We start from the raw sequence: 12,009 nt of genomic DNA, 5'->3' as shown, positions 1-12,009 counted from the left end.
GTCATACAAAACTAATCACTTTAAAATCCTTTAGTGACAAAGTAAAACACCCAAAACCTAATCAAATATAATTATATTTGAAAATTTTATCGCAGTATCTATCAATTTGTTAGAGATACTTGTAATCCTTCTTCGTTTTTCGAACTAAGACTCGATAACGTGAATAAGCTCGTAGAGACCTAATTACTTTAGAATCTTAGTGATTATAAGTAAAATAGCCCCAAATCTTTCCACTTGTATGAACCATCTTTTATTCATCAACAACTAATCAAATATTATCACACAAGGTGTTTGGTTGCCTAATACTACTTTTGTTCTTTCTTTCTTTCACCAACCAATCAATTGGGAAACAGTAAAATTATGACAAGTAAAATCTAGGAATCCAAAGCTACTAGACAATGACCATTGGACCCCATATAGATATACTAGATATTGCTACCAAAATTTATGGAAAACAACCATTGTATACCCTTTTCTAGGTAACAAAAAAAAAGGATTACAATTGCCAAGACTAAACAAGTTTCTAGAACGAAATTGTTTTTATTAGAAAATGTTTTATTTTTTATGTAGGATTAATTTATGTGAATCTGAATTTATTGCGAGCTTCAATATGAATATTAGGCGCTCGGTAAATACTTGGTAAGAGACATATGAATTTTTCCTTAGTGGAGAAGGAAGTGTCATTGATTGTTCAGAATTATCATGAAATAGGTCAATTTCCCTTGTTCATGAAATAATGTTGAGTTGGGCCACCCATAAGGGAGGCTAATTATTTAGGTTAAATTATATAAATCTCATAATTTTAATTTGCAATTTCAGTTTATCTCTAATAAGTTTCAAGTTACATTAATTTTTAAATATTTAAAAAATTAGATACACTAATTAAAGCTCGGATATATTAATATGTAGCTCAAATACATTAATATGTAGCTCGGATACATAATATGTAGCTCAGATACATTAAATACTGACTCAGATATATTAATATATAGCTCAGATACATCAAATACTGGCTCAAATACATTAATATGCAGCTCGGACACATTAAAGAAATTGAAGATTATTTAAAGTGATTGGGAATAATGAAAATAAGTGAAATAAAATGTGTGTATTTCTATAATTTGTCCAATTATATATAAATCTACCATTATGAGTGTAGAAAAATTACATAATTTTCCAGGGTTTACAATAGTTAACAATATTTGAATTCTAAATGAATATCTTGCTAAATTGTGAATAAAAAGAATAGTTCATCTGTTTTGTGAGAAGTTCTAGTGACAGATAATACTAGTCGTGATTGTTATAAATTTTTATTCAGATACAATAGCTCACAATATAAATATATCTCTTTCTAATGTAGAGATAAATCTATGTGAAGTCCTAAACGTCTCTATATGATAGATACATTTTTTTTAACGCTCATAACAATATTTATATTGATTTTGTCTAGGATTTAATTAGCATAGAGAGTTATTTATTGGACTTCAGGATATCTTACACGAACCCTTTATGGGTGGATACGACCGTATAATATTACATTTGAACATGATCACTTATGGTTAAGAGTTTCAAACTCTTCCACATTTCAGTTCAATATACGTATAAATTATTTTTTAAAACTGTTAATCAAAACATAATAAAAACTTAAAAGGATATTTAAAATCTTAAGTTTTGATTTTCTTTTTCGAACAAATATTGTTTATCCACTCATTTAACATTCTTTATTAATATATGAATTTACTTTGGCCACTTTGAAATAATTCTTTTATTTTATTATATTTGCCAATGTGGAAAAAATATTCTTATAAAGAATAATTCGTGTGCTATGATGGAGTTGAAGAAATTAAAAAATAATAATACATAATAATGTGAAAATAATTTCGTGTGAATGATTAAGTATAATTTATTCTTTCAAAGGGACCACTTATTATGGAAAATGTGAAAATAATATTCATATGATTTTTAGGTGTACTTTTCATATTTATTTATTTTTATAAAATTAATGACCCACCCTCACCTCCCCTAGGTATATTCATAGTAAGTTGTATAGATATGCCACATATCCTATGTATACTATATGATTATGTGTATATTTTTTTTTATATATAATAAAGGGGATAGGAATATTTGATAGAAAAGTTTGGTTAACGAAGGTAAGAACTCCAACCTGTTCGATGCTTTTTCGGCCAAATACGATATACAAGTGGGACCTGCACTATGAGCAAGCTGTGCGAAAAACCACTTCTTTTTTCCGGTTCAATCTTATAAATACTTAAAATAATAACGAAAAAAATTAAAAGAACATTGATCGAAAATAAATATATTCAAGAGAGAAGCGGTCGTATATTAAAATGAAATTTCTCAAAATAATTTTTATTTTAAGCGATTGAATTGAAGAAAAAACAAATAGAAGTCGAAAATTTGAACGTTAGAAATGAAAAGGAGAAAATATTTATCCGTTTTTAATTATATGAAAGCATTTATAATGTTTTAAAACTTAGTAATACCTTTTCAAAAAGAACTATTTTCTGAAATTATTTTTTCATGATTTTTCATATTCAAAGGAAAAAATCAATATCAAATGCCACCAAATAGTTGTTTTGCACTTTTAATAAAGAAGTCTTTAAATAAGTAAAGACAAATATGATGCATAAATATCTTATATTAATATAATCTGAAAAAAGTATTCTGATTCATATATTAATATTTGTATTTATGATTTAGATCATACAAAAATAATTTTATCATTAATACAAAACTTCTTCGATTATTTTTCTTTTTATTTATCTGAATATTCCACTGCCAATGTAAGTTGGTTTAAAGACATTCTCATGACAAGAATTAAACAAAGGAAAATAAAATAGTTAAAAGTAAAATACAAGTACATCTTTGATTATTTCATTAATTGAATGTATATGATTAGATTCCATTTAAACAGCTAGTCAAATTTTTGGCTTTATGCACGTTATAAATTCAACGATAGATTTAATTAATAATTTGTTGATTTCGTGCCAAGATCAACGCTACTCCTTTCTACAATTTCCCTAATTTTAAAGTTTATTTAATTTTGACTCTTTACCCTTCTAGGTGGACTTTTACACCTACTTTCAACATTTTAATTTATAATGTTTCGAGGTGAAAATAAGGTATGATGTATGTCAGAAAAGGTTTGCTAGTAGAATTATATTATTTTGAGTTTCATAGAGCTAATATTATTATTACGTTGTGTTATACAGACGTGACTTGCAAACAATGATGATACTATTTAATCATACAGGCAAGGTATGAGATCACCTCTCTTTACAATTAATGTGAAATGTTACTTGTGAAACTTATTTTTCTAGAAAAGAAATACTATATTCAAACTTGTTAATTAATAATGAAGAAATACAATTTAATTTCGACTTATCTAGAATATAAATAAGACTCTTTACATCAATAAATTGTTTTAGTAGATGCTTGACTATTAAATGTAGCATTATCTAGTAATCTTTGATAAGAAATATAGAATATATTAATTTTTTCTTTAGACCAACTCAAGTAAAGCTATAGAAAGTAAATAAAGTGAAAGAAGTATTATTGAATCTAACATCAACTTCATGTATTTCATTATTCATCATATACATAATTTAATTTTTGATAAACCAATTATAAAAGTGTATATACACTTAGCAATTCAAAAGTTATTAGTTGTTATTTTATTGAAAGAATCACTTAAGTTTAATATCTCATAAATCACATTAGACAAGTCAGATATGATAAGTTCAATCGAAAAGATTTTGACTAAGGAAATTGATCTTCAATCTCCCTTATGAATACTACATACATATTCTATAGATATGCATAATTTTAATTTCATTTAAAATTCAAAAAAAAAAAACTCTTAGTTACTATTTTTTAAATATACATTGAATAATTTTCTCATACATTATAATTATCCATAAATTATATAAAAAGTATGAATTATACTAAATAAATTCGATATAACGAGATCAAATAATTACATGTATTAATGTCAATATTATAATTAACCAAACCACATCTTACACTTCAACAATTCATAAACAAACCCCCCAAGTTCCTAGAATCCTACTTTTTCATTGCCATCCACTTTACACAACTCACATTTATATAACTTCCAAACAAATCCAACCCCATCTCTCACCACACTCGATCTACATTGACTCGAAAATATTTATTTCAAATTTTCAATAAGAAATCATATTTTTTTTTAATATATATACATAGATAATATAATTAAATTCACTAAATATAAGACTAGAAAGTTGACTCGATACTTTAGAACGACTAGTGAAAATTACGTATATACGTTAAATTCTCGTTAATAAAAATTTTGTATTCACCATTACTATCGAATAGAAAAAAATAATAAATAGTAAAAGAGCCAAAGAAAAATCCAAAAATCATATTAACAAAGAAAAACAAAATAATAGAATATTTTGATCATCACAGTTCACAAAATTCTCTCAAATTCACCAGCTTACCTGTCTCCCCCACCCCCTATAAAAGTCCACCCCCCTACCCCACCATAACCCATTATATTATGTATCTATAGGTCAGTATATACAAATTTTCCGGCGAGTAATGCTCATTCTTAGTCGTCGTCTTAGCTGAGGTGCCAAAATCCGGTTAGGTGATGGCGGACGACGTCGTTCCGAAGACGTTTCGTGCGTTGGTAGAAAGTGCAGAGAAGAAATATGCAAGAGTACGGGATTTACCGGCGTATGGACGGTGGGGAACGAGTAACCACTACTTTCACAAGGTGTTTAAGGCGTACATGAGGTTATGGAAGTATCAGCAGGAGAACAGGGTGAGGCTTTTGGAGTGTGGATTACAGCGTTGGGAGATCGGAGAGATCGCTTCACGGATCGGTCAGCTTTACTTTAGTCAGTATATGAGGACTAGTGAAGCGAGGTTTTTACTCGAGTCGTGTATTTTCTATGAAGCGATTTTGAACAGGAAGTATTTTGAAGGTTCTGGAAAAGATCGGATGGTGAGGTTTAAGGAGCTGAGGTTCTATGCCAGGTTTTTGATGGTTTCGTTGATTTTGAACCGGACGGAAATGGTGAACCTGCTGGTTGAGCAGTTTAAAGCTATTGTTGATGACAGTAAAGCTGCTTTTCCGGTATACTTCCTTTTCTTAGTTAATTATGTTTCCATTTTTATGGCTTTGAAGCTCATTTTCAACAACAACTTGCTATTTTTCGTTCTCGGATGGATGAACTTTGAGTAAATATTTAAATTGTTAGGTTCAGTCACTGCTATTTCTCTATCTTATAGAATTGAAGCTTAAATTTAGAAAGAATTTTCATTTGTATGATATACATACAGTAGTTTAGCTGTCAAATTGAGGAATTAACATGAAATTTGAACATATTTTAGTGGATTTTTAAGTTAGCTTTGGTCAGTCTATTTGGAAAGCCAGAAGTCCATCAATTAAAAGGAATTTGTCAAGATGTAGGGTAAAATCCACAAATTTAGCTGTTAGATTGAGGAATTGACATGATTTTTTTTAGCAATTTTCAGTGGATCACTTAAGTTCGCTTTCGCTCGGAGTGTTTGGAAATAAGAATCCATATTTACCTCTAGCAAATTAGGTGCCTCTTCCAGCTCTTTAGTATGGTAAAAAATTGCCCCCGGGTTAAATTGATTAGGTAGGTTGTAATATCATTAGCATACAAGTAGTGCTTTTTAGAACATGCCAAATGTCCGGCATTTAAAGAGCTGTTGAGGTACGTACTATAGCTTCTCCAGGATAAGCTCTGTCATGCGTTTTATTGGTTGAAGTGATTGAGAACTTGTGACAATTGAGTCGTATAGTATGACTTTTATGGATTCAGCTTTGTCATGTAGTACACTTTTGGTTGTAGTGATGGAGATTTGTCTTTTTAGTTCATAGTAAAGAGTGGTCATTGTTTTTATTGAGCTGAGGGCCAATAGGAACAACCTCTCTACCCAGTCTCTGTGTACAGCCCACCCTCCCCAAACTCACTTGTGGGGTTCCACTGGGTTGTTGTTGTAGTAAAGAATGGTCATTCTCTTAAAAATGGAGAAAAGTTTCAGTTGAGATAACCTTTTTACTGGCTACATGACTAATTCTAGAGTTGTGCTGGGATAAGACCTCCATTAAATAAGAAATGGAAAAAAAAGAAGAGAAAGAGGAAATTAAGTTGCTGGTGCCTTTGTTGTCTTACTTCAAGTTGTTCAGACCTAAAGTTTTGACCATTCCACACAATATTATGTTGGTGTAGCCTGAAAAATGGTTTTATATTCACCTTAATTGCCAAAAGTGCTAACTGCCTCTTTACTTTGTACTCTAGAAGGAACACAATACATACACACTTCTAACCGTTTTGAATATTTAACTTGCTTTCTTACCTATGCATGTGAATAAGGTTAGCATTATGAATTTTGGGGAGGTGCATTGGCGATGGTGAACCCCGCGCAAGCATTCCATGACTTTCTTCCGTCTCTTTCTTTTGCATTTTCTGTAGTGTCAAGAAATACTATTGTTGTTTTGTTCCCTCTCTTTCTTTTGTCTTTTAAATACAGATCTGTGCACATCTTATGTGTATATATGAAACACATGTGTTATAATATACATTTGAAGAGAGAGACATTAAGAAGTTTGGTTGAGTTGTTGCTATATTGGTGATGGTAGTGGTTGTCACTCAAAAATTAAAAAGGAAGTGTGTTCAACATGCTCCTAATGAAACAATGGTCCTTGTTATGCAAGATTATCTTCATATTATCTTTAAAAGACTCTGAGTGTGAATGCAGTTTTTGTTAAGCCCGTTTACTCTATGAACATCCGAGCACTATGTTTTGCAATGGTTACTTAGTACATAGGAGATGATTCTCATACTTAAATTTTTGGGAACTAGCTGAGCAAGTACAAAGTTGAGAACTGAACAAACTACCCATCATTTCTCTTTTTTTTCACATCCAATGAGAAACTGGTGATTAGTTGGTTTGTAGTTGAATATACTTTGATTATGATTGGAGCACCCTTGCATCTTCCAATTGCATTAAACAATTTAGTTTTGCTTCAAGTTACTTTAGCCCTGTACTTACTATCGATGTTTCAACAGACATTCTGTACTTCTTTCCGTAAGATGAACCATAGTAGTAATTTCACAGGGTACTAACTTCAAAGAGTGGAGACTAGTGGTGCAAGAAATAGTTAGATTTGCAAGAGTTTATTCTCCATCTCCTGATGCCAGGCCTTTGCGATATTGTGCTCTCTTTGATTCACATCCATCATCTCGTCCATACGTGGCTCGCTTCCACGCTAAGAAGGTGCTAAAGTTTCGAGATGCACTGTTGACAAGTTATCACAAAAATGAGGTATTGAAAACATCCACTTACCTCAGTGTTAAGTTGTGCTCATTTTGTTGCACAATTAACCTACCCTCATTTTTATTTCAGGCCAAATTTGCAGAATTAACTCTGGACACTTACAGAATGCTGCAATGCTTGGAATGGGAACCCAGCGGATCTTTCTATCAAAGAAGTCCAGTTGAACCACGAGCAAATGGTGCAGTGACTGACCAATCTATAACTTCTGGACTGATTGACATTAACTTGGCTGCTGAGATGATGGATCCAGCTTTGCCTCCAAATCCGAAGAAGGCCGTTCTTTACCGTCCTAATGTTCCACTGTTGATATCTGTGAGTTCTGTTGTGTTTACTTTGTTCCCATTTGGATTACTCTATAATTAAGGAGTCCTTTACTGAAATACTGCTTCATATAAAGGGAAGGAATGTAAAATTAATCATGCTGGATGATATGATGATTTAAGTTATTTAATTCTGTGTCTAGGGAACTGATCGAACAAATAATTGCTGAAGCACTTGATACTATACAAAACATGGGAAGTAAAACTAGAAATTTGACTGTTGTTGCTTATGTTGCCCACTGTATGTTGCCTGAAGGCTCGATGTGTATGTTGCCTGAAGGCTCGATGTTAATAATGATTTGTTTGCACCTGAACCCACAATAGCCATTTAAAATAATCTATTTAAACTTTGAACCCTGTTCAAGTGCTCATATCTACTTCGACTATGGAATAATACCTTATCTGAGTGATTGCTTCTCGCGCTCCTCCTTTACAATTTTTGATGTTCCTAGTGTGTATCCTTAGTCGTTTTGTTCTGGCACCTGCAGGTTGTCGCTACGATGTGTGAGGAGCTCCCTCCAGAGAGTGTGGTATTAATATATATTTCCGCATCAGGTTTGAGACTTCTAAAAAATGTTTTTTCCTAACCAAAGCATCTGATTAGCTACTTAATTGATGAAATTCAGTTCCAGATATGCTAATTGTGGCTGAAATCTTAATTCTGTGATATACTTCCAGGAAACACAATTCAGAATACGACCTCACACACAGAAAGCTCTTCTAGTTCTAGAAAATCTTCGAAGAACAGTGTCTTTTCTCGTACTTCCCATGAACAAAAGAGTGCTTTACATGAAGATTATACCAACACCAATGGAGATACAGGTCAATATTTCGAGAGTTGTTTGTGCTTAGGTCCTAGCAGAAGTGGAGGTATACCAGTAGATGTTGATTTATGTATAAATAAAATGGTTCATGATTATCTCATTTTTCTAAATCTAACTGCATGATTTTTACTATTTGGATTTTTGCAGGTTCAAATAACCTCTATCCAGGCGATCTTATTCCTTTCACACGAAGACCTCTCTTCCTAATAATCGATAGTGACAACAGCCATGCATTCAAGGCAGGTTTGTCAAAACTGTGTCTAACTCATTGAATGATGATGATCTATCCCTGAGTAAGACACACATTCCAAAGTGTGTCTGGGATTCTACTTGTTGTCTAGAAAGTGTGTAGTGATGCTTTTGAGAGAGAATGACGAGAAATTTTGGTGACTTCTAGTGAGTAATGAGATTCATTTGCAGATGATACGAGAAAAAACATCGATTATCACAGCTTCTTATGGATATTAATCTGGATATTGTTCAAAACAAAACACAGTAAGCGTATAATGAGATATTGTCAAATTAGAGGTTCCATCATTCCATTTTCTGGCCTTCTAAAGCTCAGTATTTTATTGAAACTGTGGAGTGTTAAGTAAAAATCTAGCTTACTCTCATTTGCTCTCAAGAGTATTAAGTGGAATACAAATCTAGGTTGGTTCGGTGGTAACATCTGTTATAGATGATCATTTTTCTGTGCTTTAGTTGTTTACAAGTATTGATTTGGCTCTCATAAATTACATTCAATTGATAAAATTATACGGTGGAACATAGGGATGAATAGCCAAAGAGAATCCTGTTGTTTTTCTGCAGGATTAAGTTTCCATTCAGTAAGTTTTTCTGCAGGATTCAGTTTCCATTCAGTAACCTCAAACCTGTCTGCTTACCCAGAGAATCCTAAAAGAGAATTCCTACCTGAGCAACAAACTCTAAGATTTCCAAATGTCTTCCTATCTTGAGACCTTTAGATGATTGTACTGCCATCATTGTTATGTTCGAGTCCTTGCTGTGCCTGATAACATGTTGGACTTCTGAATGTCTTGTTCATTGTTCTTGATCACGTTTGTTGAATTATGTGAGGCGGTTCATATTGAAGTGAGTTGTTGAAGAAGGGACAGTTTGATTTTTCCAAATATTTAGTTGCTGCTATTCCCACCTTATATTTTTGAAGCTACTCAAACTCAATTGCTTCTCCTACCAATCATCAATACGAATGGATTGGCTGTTTTCTTCTCGTCTTTTGGGTGGTCGGAAAATTACTGTTGTCAATGTTCTACTTCACATATGACTTATTTTATTGCAAGTTCAATTTAAAAAATAATCTTTGAGGAGGACTATTTCTTTGCTGATACATATCACTTGTTTCTCTTTAGGTTCTACATGGGGCAGAAAGAGGAGAAAAAAGTGCTTTGTTTCTCTCTCCTCTGAGGCCATCATTCAAGAACCCAGGCACTGAGGTAACACAAACGGGAAGTCAGTTCACGTTGTTCTTGGCTGCTCCCTTACAGGCTTTCCGCCAGTTGGTTGGCCTTGTCTCATCTGATGAGGATATGGTAAGTAGACAGCGATGCTAGTTGCTTTACCGAGCAGTTGTAAGCCGGTCTAACTTTCAACTACTGCTCTTCAGGATTGTTCTGATGCGGCTGATGGCATCATCTCAACTGCATTTGCAGAATGGGAGGTAATCCTCTGTACATCGACTAACCTAGATTTGGTTTGGGCTCAAGTTCTATCTGACCCTTTTCTGAGACGGCTTATTCTCAGGTAAGCATTTTCTGTTTCAACCAATCTCTAGTAATTTCTCTGTTACAAGTTACCACAGGAGCCTATGTAGATACTAACAACATGCTTTTTTGTTTCTTCTGTGTAGATTCATATTCTGTCGTGCTGTGCTCGGTCTATTCTGCTTGCATGAACGTGGCAATGAGTATTTGCCTGTTTGTCTCCCAAAGCTTCCTGATACATTCTCACCAGACTCTGAAACTGTTCAACCAGCTATCAGACGACTTGCAAGACTTCTAAAAGTTGGAGATTGTTTTCGATTTTGACATTCATGAGACGTGAATCGTGATATATGGTGCTTCCTTTATGATGTAAAGAGATCAAGAAACTTACCAGTCAGACACCCTGGTTACCAAAGTGCTGGCTGGAAGTACGAATGCATTCTTTTTAGGTGATCGGTTTACTTAGTTTACATCAAAATATCTTCTTATTTTCATGTGCAGAAATTTCGGGTTTTTTCTTCATTATTTAGTCTTTCTATAGCAAGCATTTGGTTGGTGATACTGTGCATTTCTAATAGAAGGGGTCAGTTGAGTTTTTGTGTTCAGTTTTTTTTGTTCCTACAGGAATTAGTGCTAATTTGTTCATATGTATGCTGTATTATAGAAGCTGTCGGTTGAATTCTTTAATTATTAGTTGAGCAATTTCTCTTCCAATTTTAGTTCTAAATTTACTCCAATTCTGTTCTCCTCCTACTTTGATAATGACCAAAGAACTCATTTAAGCTATATACATCGATAATTATATTATATATGTTTTTCACCATAGTGTAATTTGACATGCACTATAGCCCTTTATTGTACAAACCTTATTAAGATAGCTCTTACATTATTGGTGTGTAAAATTTGCTTGTTCCGTTCACCGTTTCTGTCTTTCTTAAGAGATGATGAGACGTGGCGTATGACGTTCATGCTATCATTATTTCACGAGTCTCGTGTTTAAATTATTAGGTATTCTTGTTATTCATGGACAATAACTAATCAAAATTCTCAATCAAATATGATAGTAAAATATTTAAGATAACTTGTACAGAGATGAGCGAGTGATGAAAACCTAACTTAAAATGCACCTAAATGATACAATGAATTGATGACTACTCAGGGAGGTTCTAGAAATATCTGAGATCAGGAAACTTATGACAGATTAGAACGATTTTAACGTATTCGCTCAAAATAAAAAAGATTAGAATGCTTTTAAAATATTCGCTCAAAACAAAAACTATGATAGATTAGAATGATTTTAACGTATTCGCTCAAAACAACAACTATGATAGATTAGAATGATTTTAACGTATTCACTCAAAAAACTACGATAGATTAGAATGATTTTAACGTATTTGCTCAAAACAGAAACTACGATAGATTAGAATGATTTTAATGTATTTGCTCAAAACAGAAACTACGATAGATTAGAATGATTTTAATGTATTTGCTCATAACAGAAACTACAATAGATCAGAATGATTTTAATGTATTTGCTCAAAACAGAAACGACGATAGATTAGAATGATTTTAACGTATTCGCTCAAAATAGAAATTATGATAGATTATAATGATTTTAACGTAATCGCTCAAAACAATTCCATATGTACAAGTTAAAACGAAATTTCAGTACCTGATATTCACATAAAACATCAATTCATGACAGGTTTTTAAATGAACGTATGAGATACAGTAAATTCCTGACAACTCATACAGTATCTATAA

At 32.5% G+C, this 12,009-nt stretch overlaps 1 protein-coding gene across 2 annotated transcripts; it reads left to right on the top strand.

Annotated features, from left to right (window-relative positions):
* The first annotated feature begins 4,508 nt into the window (after positions 1-4,508).
* Positions 4,509-10,972, top strand: LOC107004941 (protein SCAI). 2 transcript variants are annotated; one of them, XR_003575254.1, is made up of 9 exons: positions 4,509-5,146; positions 7,162-7,368; positions 7,450-7,692; positions 8,189-8,255; positions 8,379-8,570; positions 8,672-8,767; positions 9,895-10,074; positions 10,149-10,285; positions 10,392-10,972. XR_003575254.1 is itself a non-coding variant. In XM_015203368.2 (9 exons), the coding sequence occupies exons 1-9, from the start codon at positions 4,658-4,660 to the stop codon at positions 10,567-10,569; spliced, it is 1,785 nt and encodes a 594-aa protein (XP_015058854.1). In that variant the 5' UTR covers positions 4,511-4,657; the 3' UTR covers positions 10,570-10,964. The 2 variants fall into 2 exon arrangements, 1 of the variants encoding a protein (XP_015058854.1); XM_015203368.2 differs by having other exon boundaries at positions 4,511-5,146; positions 8,672-8,763; positions 10,392-10,964.
* The last annotated feature ends 1,037 nt before the right edge of the window (positions 10,973-12,009 follow it).

This window comes from Solanum pennellii, chromosome 11 (genome assembly GCF_001406875.1).
Source record: "Solanum pennellii chromosome 11, SPENNV200".
NCBI lineage: Eukaryota > Viridiplantae > Streptophyta > Magnoliopsida > Solanales > Solanaceae > Solanum > Solanum pennellii.
The sequence above is the reverse complement of the archived record's forward strand: the minus strand, read 5'-3'. Positions and strand labels throughout refer to the sequence as shown.

What these genes read in the sequence shown, in the direction of transcription:
- LOC107004941 (XM_015203368.2), top strand. Translation starts at nt 4,658, where the DNA reads ATGGCGGACGACGTCGTTCCGAAGACGTTTCGTGCGTTGGTAGAAAGT. An exon ending in AATATATATTTCCGCATCAG is followed by an intron (nt 8,256 to 8,378) that starts GTTTGAGACTTC and finishes ATATACTTCCAG; the next exon opens with GAAACACAATTCAGAATACG. An exon ending in TCTCATCTGATGAGGATATG is followed by an intron (nt 10,075 to 10,148) that starts GTAAGTAGACAG and finishes ACTGCTCTTCAG; the next exon opens with GATTGTTCTGATGCGGCTGA.